General features: G+C 38.7%; 1 protein-coding gene across 6 annotated transcripts in view; it reads left to right on the top strand.

Moving 5' to 3' along the window:
• The window catches only part of OSBPL9 (oxysterol binding protein like 9), a 59,557-nt gene extending 35,044 nt beyond the window's left edge, over positions 1-24,513 (top strand). For 3 of the 6 annotated variants that reach the window (XM_064665249.1, XM_064665247.1, XM_064665250.1), the window contains 19 exons: positions 2,156-2,203; positions 7,139-7,168; positions 8,010-8,060; positions 12,302-12,340; positions 15,240-15,333; positions 15,826-15,927; positions 16,413-16,572; positions 17,269-17,381; positions 17,638-17,756; positions 19,108-19,193; positions 19,440-19,614; positions 20,570-20,654; positions 20,905-21,015; positions 21,396-21,459; positions 21,570-21,710; positions 22,605-22,683; positions 23,085-23,176; positions 23,599-23,734; positions 23,815-24,513. In XM_064665249.1, the coding sequence (XP_064521319.1) occupies positions 2,156-2,203; positions 7,139-7,168; positions 8,010-8,060; positions 12,302-12,340; positions 15,240-15,333; positions 15,826-15,927; positions 16,413-16,572; positions 17,269-17,381; positions 17,638-17,756; positions 19,108-19,193; positions 19,440-19,614; positions 20,570-20,654; positions 20,905-21,015; positions 21,396-21,459; positions 21,570-21,710; positions 22,605-22,683; positions 23,085-23,176; positions 23,599-23,734; positions 23,815-23,889 (1,800 nt within the window). In that variant the 3' untranslated portion in view covers positions 23,890-24,513. The remainder of the gene's footprint in view (positions 1-2,155; positions 2,204-7,138; positions 7,169-8,009; positions 8,061-12,301; positions 12,341-15,239; positions 15,334-15,825; positions 15,928-16,412; positions 16,573-17,268; positions 17,382-17,637; positions 17,757-19,107; positions 19,194-19,439; positions 19,615-20,569; positions 20,655-20,904; positions 21,016-21,395; positions 21,460-21,569; positions 21,711-22,604; positions 22,684-23,084; positions 23,177-23,598; positions 23,735-23,814) is intronic. The other 3 variants (XM_064665246.1, XM_064665248.1, XR_010432829.1) reach the window with 2 other exon arrangements.
• Positions 24,514-24,670: the final 157 nt, after the last annotated feature.

Genomic DNA, 24,670 nt, shown 5'->3' with positions numbered 1-24,670 from the left:
TGGCATATGTTCTGGTAAATGTGGGATGCAGAGAGATCATCTGGCTGACCTGTGAATTGGAGAAAACACACCTTTTATATATATGAAGTCTGATGATAGAATTTTATTTCCTCTTCACTTTCTTAGTATGTTACATAAATTCTAACTAGTATTGAAATAAAGACATTTTTAATGTAGGTGTAAAAATTAAAAGTTATGAGTTAAGGGCTGAAAAAAGGAATTAAAAAATTAGAATAGCTCAAAGAGATTTATATAAAATGGTTTACAGTGGCTGAAAGATTCTGTTTGATATATACCTTTATGGAAATTGCAAAGATGGGTTAAGCTTAATTGGAAAACGTAATTAAATCATTGTGTTGCTCATAGCATTTTATAATCTAGAGAAAAATTTGTCAAGTAGTGTGTAAAGTACAGTTGCAGGTAGTTTCAGACTTTGTTGTAGTAGTGACAGATAATCTGTGCCTTGTCCTTGAGAGAAAACATTCTGTAGGAATGTTGTACAAACACAGTTCTTTTATACTTTTTATTTTAAGAATAGATGGGAACGTGAGGAACAATGAGGTCGTACCTCTCAGTACACCTTGTTGAGAAAAACAACGCCTAGGACACTTTTTCCCATGACTCAGCAGGTTAAAATTGCTGTTGAGTTTGCTTCAGTTCTGCTGGGTTGGATTGTTTTTTTCCCCTGATATAATGTGCAAGTATTGCATGTGAGATATTCAGCAAAATCTCAGTTGGAGGGTAGGGCCAAAAATGAAGGCAGGGAAAAGAGATGTAAACAAAATTCAAAGCTGCCCTGAGGAGACTTGCTCAGGAGCTGCCTTGGTCTCCCACTCTGGAGATGTTGAGCACACTTCAGTGACAGAAGGTATTTAAATGTTTACACCTTCTAATTGTTATTTCAGGCCATCTGGGGGGAGGGGTATAGGATTTAATTAATAATGAAAGGAGAGTCAATTTGAGGATGGACAGAGACCAAGATCACAGTCTTTTTTTAGAAGCAGAAATCAGCCCTCAAGGGAAAGGGAACACACATGAGTAGGTTTGAGGCAGGCAGTGAAAAACTGCAGCTCACTTCCTAAAAATTACATCCTCTTCTCTGAGCAAGGGTGGGTGTGATGAACTTTGGAGCATTACCCTTAATCTTTTCTCTTCCTTGAACAACTTCATGGTTACTTGTGTATGCACCTCAGAGGCAACTGTTAACTGTTTTGGCTCAGCTTAAATGCACATAAAAGCTTTTCAGTAAGAATTTGTTTTGCTTTGCTTAGCTGCATCTCAGGTGTGCTTCCAAATCTTACATGACTGGAATCATGTACCTATGTATCAGGTACCTGGAAGGGTTGATGTGAAATAGAAAATGAAATAAAATTTAGCTATTTAGTGATGTAAGTGTGACTTTGCAAAATGTAAAATTGCTTAAAAGTTTCTGCCCTAACTGTGGGCAACTGAGATAAAATAGCTTAGAGAACAGGGAAGGCTTTTTAGCATGTAGAGAGGGGTGGGGAACCTAAAACTGCTTGAAATGATAAAACTTTATGTAACTACTCTATAATGGTAAGAATAGGAGGTAAAATTAAATGTCTATTTAGATAAGGCAGACTGCAAAAGAGTGTGTGTAAAGATAATTTTAAACTTGCTACTTTCAAACTGTATAAAAAGCTATGGTATTTCTTGGCTCAGGGGAGTGCACTGGGGAGAACACCTGCCCCTTTACATTCCCTGACCGTAATAAAAGTGCTTTTCAGATTGGCAGAGGTCTCTTTGAATCAGATGAGGGTTGAGGCTCTTTTGGTAAATGCTTCATACACCCCAAAGGTCTTTGTTGAAATAGAAGAAAGGCAGTTGGAGGTGTTTTGGTGAGTGTCACTTTTATTACTTAACCTCACCTTTTTGTTCAAACCATGGTAAAATCGTGCCAGGCTCAACTGTGAGATTTGGTCTCTTGCAGGATGGGGTAATATGAAAAATTAGTTACAAATTTGTTATATCACAAATGCTGTAAAGAAATATTAGAACAAAACTGCTTTGGATCATAATACCAGGGTTCTATGACTTAAGTACTTATTAAATGCTTTTGGCTTTCAAATGTCAGTGGTTTTTTATATGAAAAAATAACACTTCCAGTATTTTCACAAGTATCTCTTTCTTTCAGCTCTTTGATGAAAAACTCCAGAACTGCAAAGATGATGAACAGAGAAAAGCAAGTACATTTTGTCTTAAATATTGCTTGTTTTGCTTCATCAGATGGATTTGTGCATCAATTTGCTCTAGTCTATAAAAATATAAAGTACAGTTCAAAATTATTGAGTTGTCACAATCAGTTAAAGCAGTTTGAGTAACTGGTAACATTTGTGTTGTGAATAGGTTGAAAACAGACATTTTAGTAATACTGGGTGTCACAATATCAAAAAATATTCCGGTCTGGCAGAAATGATTACTCCTCTGCTTGCTATCCAACAGTTGAAAGCATTTTAACTTTAATTTGCTATTTTTTTAAATGTTTAACAAGGATGAGTGTTTAATTTTGGTAGGAATTACTAAGGTGTTCTGAAAAAAAAAGTATAAATACTAAGAATCATGTATTTCCCATAGTCAGTGTGCTTCCTGTGTAGGTCTGTGACTAATGTGGCACATGATGGAAGTCTGAGAGTACCACAATTCATTCACCTAAAGTGTGGATGCCAAGAATGTACTAGTGGGGACTACTACTTTTTTAATGAGGTTGTAATTCATTAAAGTGTTGTGTATTATTTTGCACTCCCCCCGTTTCATTTCAAAGTCAGGTTTGTAGGCCTGAGTTCAAGCACTGTTCAACAAAGGCTGGCACATACCTTTGGTGGTGTGGGTTTGGCACTAAGTGTCCTGCTGGTTTCATATATTAATTTGTGTGGTGTGGAGGAGGGATTTCACAACTCCTTATGAAGGGTTTATTACCGAGGAGTTGCTTTCTTTCAGCCAGTGCTGCAATTTCAGTATCACAGAGTAGGGAATTCTTTCATGTGTACAGGCTTTTAAAATAACTTTGAAGTACTTCTCTGTCAGTGTGTTTAATCTGTGGACAACTGACCACGAGAGTAAGATCTAAAGATTTTGTATTTCTCCTTCGGTGTGTTCTACTGGAAAGACTTGTCCTTCAATTTTGACCTCCCTCCAGATGCTACTTTGCAGATCAGTCAGTACTTTCTTTTTCCCTGTGACAGTGCTCCTAATCCCTGGAGGCTTTCTGCATGTTGTGCTGACTTCTTTCTTTATCTCTGCAAGGTATCTGTGGAACAGACAGGCTGACTTATTAGAGAAAGCAGGAGGCTCATTTAGAAGGGGTCAGCTTCCTCTGGTTTTAAATCTTGATGAGGGTTGCTACTACTATGGATTCCATTTATTCTCTATTAAAAATGAAAAAGACTTGGCAAAGCACTTTCTTGATCGTGTCTCTTCCTGTACTAAAGCAGCTAAGAGGTTTTTTGATACGGTATTTAGCAGTTTTCCTATTTGTTTATGGAAGTATGGTTCATCTGTCTGATCATAAACCGAGTGTAACCTGCAGGATACTTCCATCCAACCCATAGTTCTTTCCTCTGAGGAAACAAGATTTGGATATTTGAGTGCTAAGTGCTTCCAAGTAGCTGAGTGATGTTCTGCAATTGTTTATGGCCAGGGATTTCAAACCTGAGCTATTGTTTTTTCAAGTGCACAGAGCACTGGATGAACTAGTGTTTACTTACAGAACATTTGGTCTTTTAAAGATGATAGTGTCGGATATAGATGTTCTGAGATGCCTCAAGATCTCTTGGGTATCTTCCTTCTGAGACTGGTAATCTCTTGAATTGGAAGAAGGCAGTGCAGATGTAGACTTGATGGATTTTGAAGTATAGATTATCATGAATTCCCTGTGCTGTATTACTACTTCTGGCAGAAGTAGAGCCAGCAGTGTATGGTGGGATCATACACAACTTGCAGTGCTGCCAGTTTTGTTCAGTCTGCTGGTGGGGTACAGTGTATGTATGGGATTGTGTAGGAAGGAAAGGAAGGTGTGTGAGCTGAGGGTACTGGTTTCAAGGTGGAGAGAGGACCTTGCTTTCTGACAGTGTTTGCAATGTTATTGCTGGGAATTCAGGTGAGCTTTTCTGTTCAGGGGTTGTGTGGTGATCTTGACCACACATGTCGGGGGAGAATGAAACTGCAAAGCACCCAAAAGCGTGAGAACAGCAAAGAGGTGGATATTTGCAGGCTGGAATAAAGCTGACATTACTTAGCAGGATTTGGAAAGGAAGTGTAGCCTGCTTAAGCTGTTTGGTTCAAAACAAGTGCTTTTTGTGAAGTAAATCCAAGGCTGAGCACACAGATTTAGGTTGCACCTTACAGATTTCAGCTGTGAGTCAGCTGCCCCTATGTGCCTGTGCTGCCTCTCTGTGCTGGATGAGCTGATCCCTCTCTAGTCACATGATGGTTGAATGAGGCAAAAATCATGTTCAATGAGATAAAATTAGCCTTCTCAGTGATTTCATAAAAAATCAGATGTCAAGGAGGTGCAATGAGCAGCAAATAGATGGAGTAGTTTTGGCAGCAGCAGCCTGCAGTTTGATTAGATTAAATATGGCATGTGGCTGCATTCTGCAAATGTAAATCTGCAGGAAATTGATGTTTCATTTGAAAATATGTGTATTCATTACCTAAAACGAGGGGAACTGTCTTACTGAAATTTTATCTTCATCAGTTTTCAAAGACTAGGGATGTTGAAGAGGGAAAATTGTGATAAATGTTACTGTAAATTAGTAAATTGTACTGTTTGATTATTTTTTTAATTGATAATGTTTTATCTTCAACATAACTCTTTTTGCCTGCTTATGATTTTGCTTACAATTTTGTATTGTCTAAATTATCAATATTACTTAACTTTAAACAAAAGATAATAAGAATAAATTTACAAGGGTTGTTGCAGTGTGTGTACATAGTAGTGTAGTTCTGTACAAATGGTGAGATGAGATGGGATAAAAGCATTCCCATAATTTTTCCTCCAAACCAACCACTCTTGAAAGCATGGAGGTTTTGTTGCAGTAATCATCCACTTGTTTTTCCCTCATCAATGTCATATCTATAGTGTGTTTGTGTAACATCTCACACGAGCAGAATTTACAAACTTTATTTTGTGCCTGCTTACATCACCATTCTAGAATAACACTTTGCCATGAAAATCCAGGAACTTCCATATCAGCCTTTGCTTAGCCCTAAAGAATAGAGCTGGTACTTCATAGAAGGCTCTTCCCAGGGACTGAGTCTGTCTGACTTGCCTGCGTTGTTCTCATGATTTTATGCGCAATATTCCAGTTCCATGTGCTGTGTTCTTGCAAGGTGGTCATAGAGCACAAATGTGAAAAATACTTGATCAGTGTGTATTATTACTACTTAATTTGGTCAACTCACAAAGAATTTATTTCCACAGTGTTAAAAAACCAGTTGTATAATTTGTGGAAAGGCCTTGAAAACCTGGTTGTCCTGAGGTTTTTCCCATGTCAGATCCTCTGTGTGATAATGGACAAATTTTGTCTGTACCTGTGTGTAAGAATAGTGTGTCTTAGTGTCTTGTTTGGAAAATTACAAATTGCATCATGTGGCCTGAGATCACTTTCATATTTTCAGCAAAGATGATTTCACTGAAGGGAATGAGATCACAGTTTATTTGGTGTATAAATACTCTATGACATGTTGGGGAAAAGATAGGTAAAGAATGATCAAAACTCCTACAGTTGGCTGTAAAGCTTTGAGACTGAATGATTTCCTTCAGCTGCATCATCTTTCATCTGAGAAGATCTGTGTGCTCGGGTACCTTGCCTATTCTATTTTGGTGCTAAAAGGCTCAAAACTTCACTGCTGTCATATTTAAAATGCTTTTTTTCAATATATGTTCATAAAATTTCGACTGGAAGTATAGTAGAGACATGAAAAACAAAAGCAAAGGGATTTTTAGCCGTTGGCATGTTCTCTGCTAGCAGCAGGAGTAAATAGAATATAACTTTTGGATGTGGCATCCCTGATATGCAGTTTCCTGGATCAGCATGGTCTAGTCTTTCCAGTGGGGAAGTCTGAGGCTGGGTGCTGTTTGGCCACCTCTTGTCAATTAATCCTGAGGAAAATGTGCAGCATTTTCTGAGAAGATTGAGAACAGAGCATAACTGAAAAATTTCCCCCGGGTATTGGCTGGGAGAATGTCACTGCATTTGTTTTCTTTTTAATCCACAGATTGGGACTGTTAATGCCTGTAGGTTTTTAGAAGTATGTTGCTCTCTTATGGTGTAGAATTCAGCTTACAATGCCCAGTGAGGGAAAAGATTCCTTTACACACTTTGATTATTCAAGAATCAAGAAGTTTGTGACTCAAATCACATGAGACACTTGTGTTAATCAAAACAAAGAGATCCTGGAATTGCATTAATAGAGGTTCAGTGCTGAGTCCAATTTAATAATTTTGCCTTCTGCAGACAGAGCCAAGGACATCAACAGGATGCATCTGCTCCTGAAACAGGTCACACTGATGTGTAGAGTGGCATGCAGATGCCTTTTGCATGCCTGAAGTGCAGTTCCACACAGGAAATATTTATGAACCAGTGTTTCTAGATAAAATTAAGTAGGCAGATTTCCAGATGCACTTTTACTGGAGGCTTAGAAAGAGCAAGAACACGTATGCACTGTTATTTTCTGTGATTTGTTTTAAACTGTGCTTAACTGCATATGTTTATTGGACTTGAATGATGGTCATGTCATGTAATACTGTTAAATATGCCACCATGCAGTATACTTTATAAGGATACAAACTGAATTTAGAGAGAATCTTTATGCTGCATTTCATTTTTGTTGATGTTATGCAAAAAGGAAGTGTAGACTTTAATGGGTAAATGTGTATAATGTCACTGCTTAGAAATTCCTAGCCTTGTCATCTTTAAGCTTTAATTATCAGTTTGACTTCTGTCTTGTCTCGAAAATTCTGTCTATATATGGAAATACTCTTTAACATGTTGGTTAAGGGCTTTTTCCCCTCCCCCAATATAAGATTAAAATATTGTGTTTATACAGTATTTAGGTCAAACCAGATGCTGGAAATTCTTTCTTTAACCACACTATTTTGATTTTTATTTTACAGAAAATTGAAGGTCTCAAAGAAACAACTAGTGTAAGTTTCTTTAATTTTTATAACTATTATATATAGATTCTGAAATTCACCTTGTTTTCTTGGAAAAGTTTTTTAAGCTTTTTTACAGAAAAGTGGGAACCCATGTTAGGTCCAACAGTGTGGTGGCAGAGGCAGCATGATTCTGGTGCTGTATTCAGATTTATGTCCAGCACTTTAGAATCATGAATAGTTGAGGTTGGAAGGGGCCTCTGAAGGTCTTAGTCCAACCCTATGCATGGAGCACCATCAGCTGGTTGCCCAGGACCAAATCTAGTTGGGTTTTGAGTAGCTCCAAGGATGGAGGCTCTTACAACCTCTGTGGACAACCTGTTCTAGTGTTTGATCATCCCTAAAGGAAAAAAAAAAGATGTTTCCTTCTGTTTAAGGTGATTTTCCTGTATTTCTATTTGTGGCCATTGTCTGTTGTCCTGTCACTGGGCACCACTGAGAAGGGTCTTGTTCTGTCTTCCTTTCACCTGCCATCCCAGTCAGATACTGATGTCCATGGATAAGGTCTCCCTGGGCCTTTTCCTCTCCAGATTAAGCCAGCCCGGCTCTCTCAGCCTCTCTCCCCAGGACAGTTTACCTGCCTGCAGGGCTCTGAAAGTCTGGGGCTGACTTCCATTTCACCCTGACAGCCTGGGCTGTGTGTGACCTTTGGAAACTTCAGTTTTCTGCTGCTGTGGTTTTGTATCTGGGGAAAAAAAGGGGAAGGGTTCTACAGAAGTGAGTGTCCATTTAGTTCTCACCCAGTATTTCAGCTAATATTCTATATAACCAATAACAAAATGTTAAGGGGTAGTAATACAAGTTTTTTTTCCTGTTATTTTTGTTTTCCTAGAGCATGGTAGAATCAATAAAACACTGCATTGTGTTGCTACAGATTGCTAAAGTAAGTACACTGTAAACTATTTTGAATTTTAATTATACAGCATTAATCTGTTTGAAAGCAATTGAAATCTAAAAGTGCATTCTGTATAATCCAGGAGATAAATACATATTTAAAACCCCCAGTATAAGTTGATTTATCCTAGTATTTTAATGAACTTTCTGAAAAACTGAATTCCATAGCAGACAGTCCTGTTAATGCTTGTGGTAGCAGTTGTGCTGGGGACATGTTCTCTCAGATAAACTTTTTTTTGCAGTTTGCTGTTAAACTAAAGAAGAACTCAGACAAACATAAGGGTGACAGAACAGAAACTTAAGAAAACTCTTCTTTCTGCTTCATTTAAGAATGTGGCTAACAAATAAAAAACATAATGTAAACCATCTAAACTGGTTTGGAAAGGTTTGTCATAGGTCTGAAGTTCATGATGATGTTGGAACTTCTTGAAGTAAGATTATATTATTTGAGAATGCAATATGGGTAATGCACTGAACACTTTTCACCTAAATGTTTTGTTAGTTTTTAAAATTTAGTGAGATTTGGATTTACTGTTTTTGTCAAGTTCTGCCCTTGCAGGTTTAGCATACTGTATCTAGGATATGTTAATTCTGAGCTGATTATTTATATCTCGTGACCAAAATGAAGGGAGATGGTATTTTGCAAAGAAATTAATTTATGGTACTTTCAGAATTTCAGGCTGATTTAATCAGAACACATTCTGATTTATCCAGAGATAAGCATGGGCTCCTCGTGTAGTCTAGATCAACTGTTTTTTGTAGCTTTCAAAAGCAGTGCTGCTGTTTGTCTTCATTCAGGATGCCAGATATGTTTTACAAAATTTTGAGCACAGTGAAAATTGAATTATTTAGAATCTTTCACTAAAAGGATCAGTGCCTGTTTTGTGAAATTCAGATTTCATATTAGTAATTTAAAAATTCTGAAGAAAATGTTTGTTAACAGGTTTGTACAAAACCAAAAATATTTTACAAGTAGTAGGCACACAGAAATAGTTTTGTGCCACATGAATTTAGAACTAGAACCGTTTATTTAACATGCAGTGATACTACTTAAATCCTTCACTGTAATGGCAGCAAGAAAAGCCTTGTCAGTACTTCATAATTTGCTGTTATTTAGTACTGAGTATGTTTAAAAGTGTTTTAGCACAATGAATCCAATAGACTATATGTTGTTCTTCAGGGATTTGATGGAGTCAGTTGTAATATGCTAATTTTCTTAGACAGCTGTGTGTGACCTGCTACATTGAAGTAGCTGTTGGAGAAACTGTGTGCAACAAATTACTTGCTCGTTTTTCATGAATTACTATATAAATTAATTTAATAGTTCTTACTTTCACAAGGGTTTAATTCCTATGAAATTTTACTCTTTCTTTAAAAAGCTCTGCTATGTAAATAGCAAAAGTGAAAGTGCAGAATTATAATCTGCTTGTCAGGTTCTTGATCAGAGCTGGTAATAGGTGGCTGTGTTAGGTGGCTGTGTTAGCTTTCTTTTTTTCTGTTGAATATCAAATCCTATTTCTGCTATGTTTAAGTTTATTAGGGGATAGACAGATATGGCTGCTTGTCTTGCACTGATGCCAAGTGTATTTTGAAGTTGTTCAGGTGGTTTGCTGATAATGGACAAAACTGGGACTGGCAGATGTAGTTATTTTAGATCAGGTTCAGTACTTTACTGCTCCAACCGCAATGTAAGTATAAAGGTAGCTGGAGTTTGGGTCCCCCAAAGGTGCTAACACTTGCTTTCTATTACACTAAAGCAGACCTTGAAGTCCTCCTTTCAGCACCAGTAAATATTAACCAGTGTAAATAGATGAGCTTATCCAATAAGGAGTGGGGTTTATTGTTTGGGGTTTTGCCAAACCATGTCTAAAGCTCTTGTGGAGCTGTTGAAGAGAAGGTGGTTTAAATGGGTGGCTTATGCACAGCTTATTGGAAGATGCTGATCCACATATAGTGAAAAACACCCTCTATAAATTTTCCAGCTACTTTAATAACCTTTTTTCTGCTTCATCTCTTCACATTCTTCTTTTCTCTCTCAGGCTACTCTACTTGTTGACTATATGGCAATTCTGTTGTCATTCTCTCCCACCTTATCTAAAAACACTGTTGGTATCCTGATTTCCTACTGCTGTAGAAAATTTATATTGCAGGGGTGTTTGGTTTGGGGTTTTTTACAGTTTTGCAAGCTGTGTGTGTATGATGCTTTCTGTATGTACAAATTATTGTGTCTGACTGATAGCTTTCTGTTCTTCAGTATTGAACCTTTTAAGATTCTGCAGGTTTTTCCCCAAAGTATAAAGCAAGTATGGCTGCTGACTTACACTGGTGAAAGTAAATCATATTAACACCACCCTGCACCCCATTTTTACTTCTACAGTGCCTTTCTCGTTAGGAGACAGATTTGACAATTACCTTATGGTTGTCTGTGTACCTTGATATTGTTACCACTTCTCTATATACTCAGAACACTTCTCTGTTCCAAACATGCAGCCATTTATCGTTTGGATGATTTTGGTATATTGGGGCAAAGCTGGATTTTTTGTGGTTTGAGTTTTGTTTTGTTTCTTCTTTTTAATTGTGTGTTAAGTTGATATGTTTCATGGACTTTAAAACAAACCTCCCTTAGGATTTGAACAGTTAAATTTTCATCAAACTTACTGATGAACTAAGTGCGTGATCATGCCACTGGTACTGAGGTGACTCATGACATTTTCAAAGTAATGATATAAATACCAGCCAATTAGGAATATGTTATAATACATACATTGCTTATCAAAAAGCAATCAAAATAACCCAAGTGGGGTGGACAGGTGGAGTATTTGCCCTGTGTTGTCCCCTTTGTGTGTATGGCAGTTGGAGGTGTCCAGCTTTGCTGATGTGTGCTGTAAAATACATGTAATGGTCTGCCAGTGATGTGGTAAACCTCAGTCTTAGAAATATATGTGTTTTATGAAGCAGCTTCTATAATTTAGATGTTTAGTTTGGCATCTGTGCCTTCTCTTTTTCACTCCATCGTTTCTGGCAGCCTTGCCTGCCTAATTTTGTGGCATCTCTGCCTTCCTTACCATTTTCATACTGCTGATGGTGCATTACTGAGATGGGGTAGCAAGTGTCAGTACCAGTGCAGCATCTTCGTGGTTTATTTTGTAGGTCTCAGAGATTGATAACACAACATGGAAATTTTATGTGTTGGAAAAAACCCCCTGTTTTGAATCCAGTGTTATTCTTCCCTGTTTGTTTGTAAATTTGCAACCCAGTGGAACTCTTTGCCCATGGTGTCGTTTTTATCATGTGAAGCCTTCCTTAAGAGATGTCAACTAGCAGATATGGAATTTGAACAGCCTAGAGCCAACTATATAAGCTAAGAAATAATGTATTAAGTATCAAAACACAAGTATGTGCCAAATTTCTTAATACTGCTTACAGCTTTTTTTTTTCTCTTATTCCTCTTATCTCTAGCAACTGGAAATCCAGGGAAATACTCTGCAGACAAGTCTTAAGATTTACACTGGGCAAAGTTATGGATTGATACACTTACTAATATGACCTTTGCAGCAGGAGGGAAGAGACTTGGCTTAGTGTTCAGTAAAATTTATCCTGTTACTGGTACAGTGTTAAAACTATGCTGGTTGTAGATTGGCATTAACTTGGCTGCTGCTTATGTCATTTCCCCTGATGACAGGTGTTTTCCATACATTGCCTGCTCTTTCACATATGCTTCTAGGAAAAAAAAAAAAAAAAAAAACAAAATTGGGGATTTTAAGTAATCTAATATTTTAAAATCTGGTGGATGCCAAAAATCAAAAGTTAAAAGCTTTTAACTGAGAAGGGCAGATCTGCCTTTCTAAAGCAAGAAGTGCTTTGAAAACTTGATCTGTGTCCCAATCACAGCAACAGAACTTCATGTTTCAGGGACTCATTGGTGCTGCAGACCATATTTGAGAGACCTTTTACCTATTTGGGAAGAACCCACGTTGTAAAGCATAATTGTGCTCTGCAGTGGAGAATGGGTATTTCTGTGGACAGACCCTCAGAAAATGCTGATCTTCAGAGGTGCAGGGACTATGTGAATTGTGTCTTTGAAGTTTAGTTACTCGATCACATGATGAGGAACATTTTATGGCTGAAAATGTAAACATTCCTGAGAGAAACTCACTGTTCTCGCTTAACACAGAACTGATAAGTCATGCAAGATTGTTATGTTGATATTTTTAACATTTTTTCCTTAAGGACCAAAATAATGAGGAGAAGCACGCAGATGGACTTATAGTAAGTTTAAATCTAATCTCTATCTCCCTTTAATTCTGCAGAACATGTGAACAGAGACCTGAATTTCCACTCACTTTGCAACATGCTTCTTCCTTTCTCTGATTTACTGCTTCAAGTGTCTTGTTAAAATTCCTGTTGAGTCCTTAGCTCCTGAGGTTGGCTAACACCCTTGTCTTTAGAAAGTAGAGTGGTCAGTTGTATATGGAATGTCTTAAATGGCAGTGTTGTGGCTGAACACTTAGATAAAAATCTGCCATGTGAACAGATGAAAGGGAATTTCTGAGATAGAAATAGTTTTGTGTTCCATCTGAAGTATCTTTGTGTAGGAAATAGATGTGTTCTCCGTGTGCTTCAAGTAGTTTGTGTTTTCTACAGTGCTGCTCCTTTGATGCGGAGTTGTGTTCTGTCTGTGTAAGCAGTGTTTGTTCTTCAATAGAACTTCTGTCATTTTTGATTTTGGTCACATGTGATTTCCTTCATTCTCTTTTTGTCACTTGAGTACATTTCAGATACTTTTAATAGGAGATTGGTTTCAGTAAAACGTAACTCTAAAATAATCAGTGTGTTTTCATTACAGCTGACAGTAATTCCCAGGCTTTATTTGTCTTTCCATTACAAACAGCTTTAGCAGGGTTTTCTGGTATGAACTTTGAAGTAAAGATGCACATACATATTTTGGTTTCATGCTTATTGTAAATAAGATGATTACCTACTTACGCTGTGGATAGTCCCAAAATTCAGGTCTTAGTGTAATGGCATAGGTTCTGTGATGTGCCCTGGAAAAGAGAACTTATGCAGGTAGATTCTTCCACAGGCAGAGGTCACCTGCAACTCAGAAATTTCATACAGATATTACAACTTAATATAGTCTGAATTTGATTAGCCACTAATATCATTATCTGTGGGTTGTATTATGGGGAGAAAAAATATATTTCTGTAAGAATATATTAACTGATGCATCAGTGATGGTGAAGACTAAAATTTCAACGGTGTTGAGGTCAATGTGAGCTTGGGCTAAAGGTCAGGATTTCACTTTAAACTTAGGCAGAAACATGATCAATGTTTGACACTGTGGTGAGATGACAGTCTTGTTTCTGTGTGGTTGTTAAGGTGTTATTGAACTCAGAGTAGGAAACTTTCAGGTCTACCTTCATCTGCTTCTAACCCATGAAGGCTTCCCGCAAAATATCCAACAAGAAATTCCAGTTCATGTTGCAGTACGGGGAATTGTTAAGGATAAAGTTACAATCCTGCACACAAAATCAGTGTTACTTGGTTCTTTCTTTCCTTTGTCACACCAGTGTTCTGTATAATATGGATTAGTTTCCCTAAAAAGTAAGGGAGGCAGAGATAGCAATAGCATCCTGTGTATCATAGGACAATCTTGATTTTTGAGTCTTAACTCTGAAGATGTGATCGTGGTTTTAAACTATGAACTCTGTGGGACAGGGACCTTTGTTGCATGCATAATTCCACAAGCAGGTGAAGTAATGTTTAAGTGACGTTGATTTTATGCTGGAATACAATGGAGTATCAGTATATGTACAGGATTATTTGTATATTGGTTAGTAACACCAGTGAAAATGTAGAAAGCTATTTTTATGCCTTTTTTAATGGAGCTTTTTGTAGAGATAAACAGGGAATAATAGGTTTGTTTTCAATTAAATAAATCCTGTGCTATAAAAAAAATAATAAAACTCGTCCTTGACTTTTAGAATCATAGAATATCCTGAGTTGGAAGGGACTCACAAGGATCATCGAATCCCAACTCCTGGCTCTGCACAGGACAGCCCCAAAAATCACACCATGTGTCTGGGAGCATTGTCCAAATGTAGGATGAAGTTCAGAATTAGAGTTAACCAGGAAAGGAGGCAAGAATGAAGTCTGCCTTTTGTAGGAAAGGCAGGAGGAAGGTTAAAATGAACCCATTTCCCTCTCTTTGAGTGCAAGTAGAAATTGAAGACTAAAAGGAGGGAAGAACAGTTGCAGATGCTCTTCTGTTTTAAATATTGATTTGAAAAAGAGGATAGAGATAAACATACAGACTAAATTTCCTAGCAAACTGAGGCAGAGATTTTCACAGTTCTGACATAGATGGAGGGTTTTAAACTGCAGGATTTTTGGAAAAGGGTTTTATGTTCCTTTTGTGCAATTAACAACCCAGATGTTCTGGTTGTGTGTAAACATATATAACAAACAATGCTTAGATGATGGATTAAAAGATGCCACAATTTAGATTTCCAAGGGGTTCATTGAATAAAACCCCAGACCATACACTGAAGTCAGTGACTTTTGAGTGTTGAGTTGACCTGGTGCTTCATTTTCCAAGTGCTCACATTCAGAAATGAATTGAAATGTCCTCTGCAGAGCTGCACTGAACACTCTGAGCTTGCTTTGGGAAGAATTTTGGCAACAAAGCCATTTCATGGCTGTAAACATGCTGATGATTCTTGTTTTGATTTATGGGCTGAATTACTGTGGTCTGGACAAATTAATTTTGGGGGAAAAATATTGTTTTAAAAATGCAGATTACCTGTCCTAATTTTTGCCAGATAATTTGCATCCAACTTTCCACTCTTTGCATGCAATATTTATTAATGGCCATTGGAAGGCATACCAGAAGCTAGAACTCGAAAAAGAATTCTTTATAGGATGCTTCAAATCTGTAGCAAGCTCAATTTAGTGTCAAATCTGTGTGAAGAATCAAAATATTACCGCTCTGAAAGTATTTCTCATGTCCTCAACTGTCAATTTTTGTTTTGCTCTCTCTCTCAGGAATTCGCTATTCTTGCATTTGGGCATTTCTTGTGCTCACAATGTTCTTGCTGTTTGTGCTTTGTTTTATTTGTTTTAATTGAGGGGGGGAAAAAAAAAAGTGCTTTTCTTTCTGTTGCCTCAGAGCACCATCAACCCCGTGGACGCAGTTTATCAGCCCAGTCCCTTGGAGCCGTCGGGGATCAGCGCGATGCCTTCCCAAGCGGTCATACCTCCGGGTAAGGGGGGGCAGGAACAACCCCAGGACAAACATTTCTGAGCAGAGCAGGTGTAACTACAACCCAGACAGAGAGGGGACAGGTTCTGTGTCACACAGACACTTAGTGCTGCACAGTCACCTCAGTGGGGCAGAGGAAGGGGAAGGAGCGGGAGGGACACGGAGCTTCCTTGGCCATCAGGTAGATCTGCCTCTGGTTCTGTGGATGAGCTGATGTCTTTTGCTTGCTCTGAGTTACATTTCTAAAACACTCTTTTAGAATAAATGAAACAATACTTTTCAGAAATATAAATGATTTTAGCTAAATAACTGCTTTTTTTTTTTTAAATGCCACATTTTCTAATAAAAACAGGAGCAAGATAAAAGTGATGGAAACACATATTTTTCTGTCTGAATGGCTTTTATAGAAAAGAATTTAATTTTTGGAGGTGAGGTGAAATAATGTGGAATCTCCTCCTGAATTTTGGGTTTAACATATCAAACTGTCCCCTAGAACCTGCTCAGCTGTGCAAGTCAGAGCAGCGACCCTCGTCTTTGCCAGTGGGACCTGTAGTAGCATCACTTGGAAATCAGACTCCGACACCAAATAGTACAGGTACAGTTCTGTGTAACTGTCTTATTGAACTACAGAAAACAACCCCTGAATATGTACTGCCTGTAATTAGTTATCAAGACAACTTTTTGTTGGCCTGCATCTTGCTTTTAAACAACACCTATTGCAGTGTTGTGTTAAAATCAGTTATCCTGCTCTTTCTCCCTGCCATGTACACACAATACATATGAGTATTACCAGCTTCCCATCATGTCTCCAGCATTGCAATCTTGCAGTAATTCGGGCAAGTAATTAAATGTCTTTAAACTTTACTGGTGTTTTGTGCTGTTCATTTGCCTTGTGACCTTTCTTTTGTTATCTGTTAAGTGTAACTCAGTATGAATGTGATAATTATTGCTTCTAATTTTTTAAGTTCCTTTTCTGACTTCACAGCAGTTATTACTGATTTGAACAATCCTATTTGTAAGTTCCAGCTGGTGGATTTTGAAAGAACTTGTGTTAAGTTTGTAATTTTTAATACTCCACAGGAAGTGGGCAATCAGCACCAAGCAGCAGTCTCACCTCTCCAAGCCATGTCAACTTGTCTCCAAATACAGTCCCAGATTTTTCTTATTCAAGCAGTGAGGATGAGTTCTATGATGCTGATGAATTCTACCAGAGCAGTTCTTCCCCAAAGCGATGTCTGGAGTAAGTAGCTGACTGTGTGCAGTGTGTGCTGAAAGCAGTTTTTATCTACAAGGGCAGGGCTTGTCTGCTTGTAGAAGCTAAATAAGCAATTAACCCCGACTGACTTTAAAAAAATAAAAGGGAGGCAAAAAAGCCACTTTGTGTAACAGTGAGAGTACCCCCTCCCTCAGCCACAGACAGATGTCTGTGAGGGAAGCAGTTTCCTCCTCTGCTCCTTCCCATTCCATCAGGTATAAATATTGACAAACTCTAACACAAACCAAATTTGGGAAGCCACCAGCTCAGAGCTGTAATCTGAGACCAGATGCATTTCACGTGTGTTTGGTGCAGCCCTTGGTAAATGGCCAGTTCCCCCTCACATTCAGTAAAGGACATTTTTGATGCCCTGTCCTTAAAAATCTCTGTTTACTCTTCTTTTTCTATGAATTGGAAAACTAATTTTAAGAGATGATACACATTTCAAAGAGGCATTAGTCAGCTGTTTTCTGCCTTCAGGTGTTGTTAGCTGAGGCTGAAGGCTTTCCCAGTCCTTCAGCTACAGTTTCTGTGCATTAGCATGCAGCACACGTATTAATGTCTGTCACTGCACATATATTAATGTCTGTCGCTAAAGTCCTTGTCTATGAATTTCAAATCATAATAATTTGGTCTGAATTAGTTAATTATGAATTGTGAGAATGTATTACTCTCCCTTAGATCTTCAGGGCCTGCTGCAGTCCTGACTCGGAGCAGCACAGGCAGCAGCATGAAACGTCCAGACACCACAGAGTCCCTCAATTCTTCCATGTCCAACGGCACCAATGATACTGGTGAGTGGCCTGTGTGAACTTCCAGTGAGGAGACACTGACTGTTCATCTGTGTGTGAGCTCTGTCAATATATGAATGATCATATATGTGTGACAAGGTACTTAGGGAAATGATTTATCTACAGTTTCTTTGCTAATGGAAGATTGATGAATTGTAGGATTTAAAAACCTTAGTTTTTGACGGCTGTATGTGTGCTAATTAAATACAGGCTGTCTTTGAAAGTTTAGAGAGGAACAAAAGCAATTTGTTCTTTCTAGATCTCTTCGATCCTCCCGATGACCGAGAGGATGATGGGGAAGGAGAGTCGGTGGAAGAACACAAGAGTGTTATCATGCATCTCCTGTCACAAGTTAGATTGGGGATGGATCTAACCAAGGTAAACTGGCTCGGTGTTCATGGGAAAGAGAGGGGGGGAGTAAACCAAATCAGTTCATTGTTATATAACAATTTAACTGCATATTTGTTCTAAGAGTTAGTTAAGCTGTGATGTCTTTAGCGTGGTATTTTTCAATTCAAGTTCTTACTGGAGGGGGAGAAATAAATGCAGAATAAATATATCCAGCTGTTAAAATCTGTTTGGGAAAGTAGTTTGCTATGGAAAGTGGCAGTGTCTCTTTGAACCTAATTCTTGGAGTGCCTCTGAAGCTGGGATAAGAGGAATTCTGTGTGCAGTAGTAATGTTACTCTTGCCTTTAGCTTCCTAGAACAAAGATCTACAAGATCCCAGAGTATGGTGACATTCAATAAAGCATAAATAGAAGGGGGAAGCAACCATATAGTGAAATGCTTTGCTTAATTGGGACCTTCATGAGTAAATAAGTTGCCTTTGTCTTTTGAAAGGCTACATGTAGATCTGGCAAGTAAAGGGTTGGATTTTTCATGAATGAGATTTTTCATGCTAGTGTCTGTCTGAAGGCTGAATGAACAGCATTCTGAATGTCCTGGTCTTTCTAGGCAGCTTGGTTAAATTTAAACAATTCCTGGCTGAAAAAGGGTGGGAGAGATCAGTTCTCTCATTAGTTTCCTTAAGGGGATGATGACTTGAACTGTCCCGTGTGGAACACACCGTAGATGATAAAAAGATAAAACTTTTCTGGGGAAACAGCCAGCAGCTCACAAGCAAACTGCAGCAAGTTTCTGGCAGTTCTGAATAGGAGTTGATCCAAATTGTGTCTGTTTTGGGAATTCCTGGAATAGCTGAAAATTACTGATCTCAAGCTGCCAAGAAGCATCATGAACACGGACCTTGTCAGCAACAGCAATCAACAGTGAGGCAGGCAGCAGATCCCCACAGGAATGGAACCTGCCGTGCATTTGGGAGGCAGTAGGGAAGAGATTAACCTTCATCTTGATAGAGACACATAACAGGATGTGACTGCATGAATGAGATTCTGACTGTAACTGAAAATTGACAGTGGACATGTAGATGAAATTAAATAATCAGTGAGACTGTAATTAAGAACAGCTTTTGATAAGCTCAACCACATAGGATGTGCTCTAAGTGGGACTAGAATACATGTAAAACAACAGTTCCTCTTAAATCTTGGGTTCTGTAGAAGATGCCAACTGACCTGCATATGTCAGAACTCATTGCTAAGCTTGAGCTCACAATCAGCTTAGGGCACACAGAGCCGTGGGGGCTGTTTGCTATTTACAGTCAGTACAGTTGGCTGGTGTGCAGGATGTTCAAATACCTTCACCTGTAAGACTTGTTTTTCTTCACTCAGGTTGTTCTTCCAACTTTTATTCTGGAAAGAAGGTCCCTGTTGGAAATGTATGCTGACTTCTTTGCACACCCAGACTTGTTTGTCAGGTATTTGACTTTTAAGTAAAGCATTAACTGGTTCTGATATTGTTTATGGCCCCTGTGGGCTGTCGAAGTAAGTTGGTGGTTTTGAAGAATATTGCTTGGGTTTTGATATAAACTTGAAAAATGGTCAAAGCAGGCAAACTCCTGGTTGTGAAACAGCCAAGCATCCAGAAAGCTTTCCTGTTTCCAAGGTAGCTGCTTCTGTTTCATTTTGCCTGTCCTTCTTTTCTCTCTCTTTGGCCTGTGTAGCATCAGTGACCAGAAGGACCCAAAGGAGCGGATGGTTCAGGTGGTTAAATGGTACCTCTCAGCTTTCCATGCAGGAAGAAAAGGGTCAGTTGCTAAAAAGCCTTACAATCCCATTCTGGGCGAGATCTTCCGATGTCACTGGGTGTTGCCAGGCTCTGAAGGTGAAGATGACATGGTTAGTTCCTTGTGGTATGTTTTGTGGTGCCTAGAATGCACGTGGGCAAATCCCAAAGCTTTGTTAACTTCCTCACTGAAATGGCCTGTGCTGTGTTTTAAGTGGCAAATCAACAAAACTTAAATGTTGAAAATATTCTTTTTTCCTGAGCTGTTCCATAGCACTGATTGCGAATTCCTTTCTTTCCAAAGTTCTGATTTTTTTTTCTTTAATTTTATTTTTTGAATCAGCGCAGCCTGGTGGGTTTTTTGTTGTTGTTTTTCTTTTTTGGCTCCTCATTTAGGCTTTTCTCACCTTGGGAAGTTGTAAATGATGATGTGGGAAGTGCTGTTGTGAGATACTTCATGTAGCTTCAGTGTAGTATATCTAATTAAATATGTGATTGTTCAGATGTAAACCATGTATTTTTTTCCATTTAATTTGCTTCCCACCAATTTATTTGCTCAAATCTTTCTAATTTCTGAGGTGAATGTTTGCACTCCAATTTCCTGGCATAAAGGCAGTGTTGTATTTGTGCTTCCATTGCTTCTAACCGTGAATTACACTTTGCATTCTTTGCCACAGGAAATGAATGTTGCTTTATGGTTTTGTGGTACATACAATCTGATCATTATTAATATGCAGATCACACTATCTCAGAAGCAAAAATGAAAACTTTTTCTGCCACTTAAATATTATTTTGTAATTGGGTTTATACGTGAGTCAGTTTAACTGTTTTATTTGAGGACAAATAAATATATTTATACTTAAAAACAAGAGAATAGAAACACTGTTCTTTAGAAAGCATCATAGTTTCAGGACTAAGGGCTTATTGCCCATCAGCAAACTGACAAATACATTAAAATCACTGCAATACATTTTTAGAAGCTTTTAAACATGGAAGCAACTTCTCTTGGAAGCATCCAGTGTTTTGTAAGCACTGTCAGTGATGGAAATCCTCTGTCCTGTCCCACAGGAGCCAGTTTCGGAAGGACCAGTCCCTTGGGTCAGTAAAAGCAACGTAACCTTTGTGGCAGAGCAGGTCTCTCACCATCCTCCAAGTAAGTTGACAGTGACTTTGCCAGTAGAGGTGGATCCAGTAAAATCAGCTCTTGGTTTAAATCCAAGATTTTCATTTTCTCTCCAGGTTTAAAAGCTGAAAGTTATCTCTATAAATTGTTTTGCTGAAAAACTAATTGCAGACTCTCTTGCCACATAAGTATGAGGCACTTGGAGATATTTCCTGATGAATGATTTGGAAACAATAGCATCCATGTCTTGTGCTGCTGTTTTTAATCCCTTTTCCTTCAGTTTCAGCATTTTACGCGGAGTGTTTTAGCAAGAGGATACAGTTCAATGCTCACATATGGACCAAGTCAAAATTCCTAGGAATGTCTATTGGGGTTCATAACATAGGGCAAGGTATGTGTGTGTAAATTTACAGTAGAAGAGATTTACATTCTGCAACTAGAATTTTTCATAGAATAATTTACATAAATTATTTAAAGTCGTATTAAATGTAAGGAATGGTTGAATTTATGCAACTAGAGCTTATGTGTCTGGGAATCAGAGGTTCCTTCCACGCACTCTTGTGTGCTGAAATCACAATTTTTCCCACAAATACAGCCATCCCTGCCTTCTCCAGAAGCTGGGCATTCTAAGCATTCATGAAAAATAAAGCTCTTCACCTTTCCTTTCCATGGTACCTGCTTGTAATGACATGTTTCAGGAGATCATTATGAAAAGTTTTGTAGAGGTTTTGCTTAATAGTTTTGAAATCTATTTTTATTTTTCTCTACTAGGATGTGTCACATGCCTAGATCATGATGAACACTATATTTTGACCTTTCCTAATGGCTATGGAAGGCAAGTAAATGCTCTGTTTGGTGTTTTCATTTTTAATGCCTTGTGATATTTCATGCTTAATATTTATCAGTTGAGAGCTTATAACTGTGTACATACACTTATAATTGCAGGTCTATTCTCACTGTGCCATGGATAGAACTTGGTGGAGAGTGCAGCATTAGTTGCTCCAAGACAGGTTATAACGCTTCCATCGTCTTCCACACAAAACCATTTTATGGAGGAAAGAAGCACAGAGTTACAGCTGAAATTTTGTAAGCAGGTTTCTTCATATCACTTTTTTTCCTCCTTAAATTCTGATTTTTTTCCAGGACAGTCAGGAGTGTAGAATACTGAATACAACAACACACAATAACTTACCTCATGATCACCTGTCATGGGTGCTGTTTTCCAGCCAAATTTGTGAGAGGAAGCCTGCCCAGGCCTGTGTGCTGCCTTGTCCTGCTCAGAAACATCCTCAGCTGATTGCCAGAGAGAACTTTTCTCTCCTGAGTTATCAAAAATGTCTTCATCACTACCTCTCCTAAAAATACAATACTGCAGCAAGCCTTGGAGTGCTGCTGTTCACAGTGTCAGTCACAGCTCTGCTGCAGGCTTTGACATTTATTGATACCTGTGGTCTGGTGGATTTTGGTCAATCCCTGTGCACACACCCAGGGCAGAGAATTCAGTGGAGATTCCCATCATACTTGGAGATGTGCTGTGATGTCAGTAAGTGGATGCTGACACAATGAGGTTTATAACTTGGTTTTAAATCACTTTTGGCACACTGAGAGATGCCACGTGAGAACTGGTGTCTGGGTTTCCCAGTGGTCTGGGGAAAGCAGCTCTGAGATTGCAAAACATCTTTAAGCTTAAATTTACCACCCTAATTCTGTTTGGAAGGCCTGTGACTAGTTTCCTAACTCCAAATGCAGATCCAGCCTTTGGGCAAGGCCTGACTTACCCTTATCAGTGCTTCCTGTTAAGGTTTATCCAATTAATTCATGGCAAACTGCTCCAGAACCCTCATCTCTTTTGTACTGGTGATGGACACTTTAAGGGCTGCTATAAACCAGACTGAACAGCAACTGGGATAAAGTTCTGATCTTTTAGGATCTTTCAGTTCCTGTAATACAGCAGAGAAATGACTGTTTGTTTCTCTTTAGTTCTCCAAATGACAAGAAACCCTTCTGCTCCATTGAAGGAGAATGGAATGGGGTCATGTATGCAAAATACTCAACAGGGGTAACACAGCTTTATTTCTTTGTTCTTTCCCTTTTCATCAGAAACAGATTATGGTGCTTTAAAAGGCTTTGGGGGGAGGGGCTTGTTGCATTTTGGGGTTTTTTTGTTGTGGTGGTGGTTTTTTTGGGTTTTGGGGTTTTTTTTGACAAACATTAATAGTTGGGAACTCCTGTGAGGCTGCCCAAAAGAATGCTGAATTCAGGATAAAAGCCCTGAAGTTACTTTGTTCATTTATTCTTAAGGAAGCTTGACTTTTATATGAAAACAGAATCTAAAGAATTGCTGCTTTTCATGTCTTTCCTGACAACCAGTATACTAGAGTGTGAGGATATATAAATTTAAAGTCTAGATAAAGACCTGAATAGTTTTTTTTTTTTTCTTTTTTTCATCTCCCACTCTAGGAGAATGCTGTCTTTATAGATACCAAGAAAATGCCTACAATTAAGAAGAAGGTAAGGAAATTGGAGGACCAAGACGACTTTGAGTCTCGCTGGTAAGAACTTCAGTTAACTGGGCAAATTAAGGTTTTATTTTAGATCCAGTTTGCAGTACAGACTAAGGGTGCACTGACTCCAGACAGTGCAGGGCCAGCTCTGCTCTCCCTGAGCCTTTGCTGCAGCAGAGCCAGGTACAGGCAGGCTGGAGAGTTAAGGGGGAAGAGACCTGGAGTTCTCAGTCACATCCTTATCCAGACCAAATGTTCAGGGAGGTCCAGAGAGCTCCACCCTGCCCTCCTCACTCCAGCAAACAGCGCAGTTGCACTTAATATATATTGGTGGCTTTTCTGCCCTTTCTCTAAAGTGAGACCTACCTTGACTCAAACAAATATTACTGGCTCTTAGTCATTGCTATGCTTGTACAACTTGTAGCACTCTGCCCCTATAAAGCAGTCTCCATTCCAATTTCTTTTCTAAGCTTATGGAAGGATGTAACCTACAACTTAAAAATCCGAGACATCGACGCGGCCACGGCTGCAAAGCACGCGCTTGAGGAGCGGCAGAGAGCCGAGGCCAGGGCCAGGAAGGAGAGCGAGACCTCCTGGGAAACACGGGTGAGCTTTATTCCAACAGCACTTGTTCCTTTGCACTTGAGTCGTGAAAAGCTTACACGTGGTTATTCCTTTTTCCCCAGCTATTCCACGAAGATGGAGAGTGCTGGGTTTACGACGAGCCGCTGTTGAAACGACTTGCTGCCAGTAAGCACTAAGTGGGTTCTAAAGCCAGAAAACATTCAAGCCTTGGCTTAGCAAAGTTTACACCTGATACCAAGACAGCTGTCAGTTTATCACGTACATACCGATGGGAGAGCCTGACCCCTCCAGCTGCAGTGGTTCCTATCTCAGGGATACTGGACTTACTGATGCAGAGAAGCAGTTAATTAAACGGGAAGTGTCTTGGCTGTGCAGCTCCGTGCAGGGACTCGCTATCCTGGCAGTGTATCCAGGCTCCTGCCCTGCTCCCAATGCTTCCATAGCAGGGAGAGGCTGGGCCGTGGAGCACAGACACTGTATAACCACTGTGAAGGCCATGGCTTTGGTATCAGTTGCATAATATTCCTGGGTCCTCCATATTTAAAAAGCAAGAAACAAAATGCAAGACATCATTTAAATCTCGCTGATGTTTGCAATGTGTAAATATGAGGATTCCTCTGATGGGACAGTTTGTTAGAAAATGCTACATAAATGTTATCTTCCACCTGTATGATAATCAAATCTTTTGGCATTTCAGTGTCTTGCCCAAAATAACTTTGTTATTTTGAAATTGAAATGTAACCATAGGTAATTCTACCCAATGCATCTTAAAGCTTCATAAAATAGATTTTTCAAACTTCTCTTATGGACTTTTTATTTATTTCATAATAAACCTTTGCAGCAAGACTGTTTTTCAGTTGAGTCATGATAAATTGATTTATGTGAAATGTATTATATTTTTTTCCCCACTGAAATAATTCTTACAGCTAAACCTACTTCTTAAAGTAGTTAATGAAC

The sequence above is a fragment of the Pseudopipra pipra genome, chromosome 9 (assembly GCF_036250125.1).
Source record: "Pseudopipra pipra isolate bDixPip1 chromosome 9, bDixPip1.hap1, whole genome shotgun sequence".
Classification (NCBI taxonomy): Eukaryota; Metazoa; Chordata; class Aves; order Passeriformes; family Pipridae; genus Pseudopipra; species Pseudopipra pipra.
This window is presented reverse-complemented; position numbering and strand designations above follow the sequence as displayed.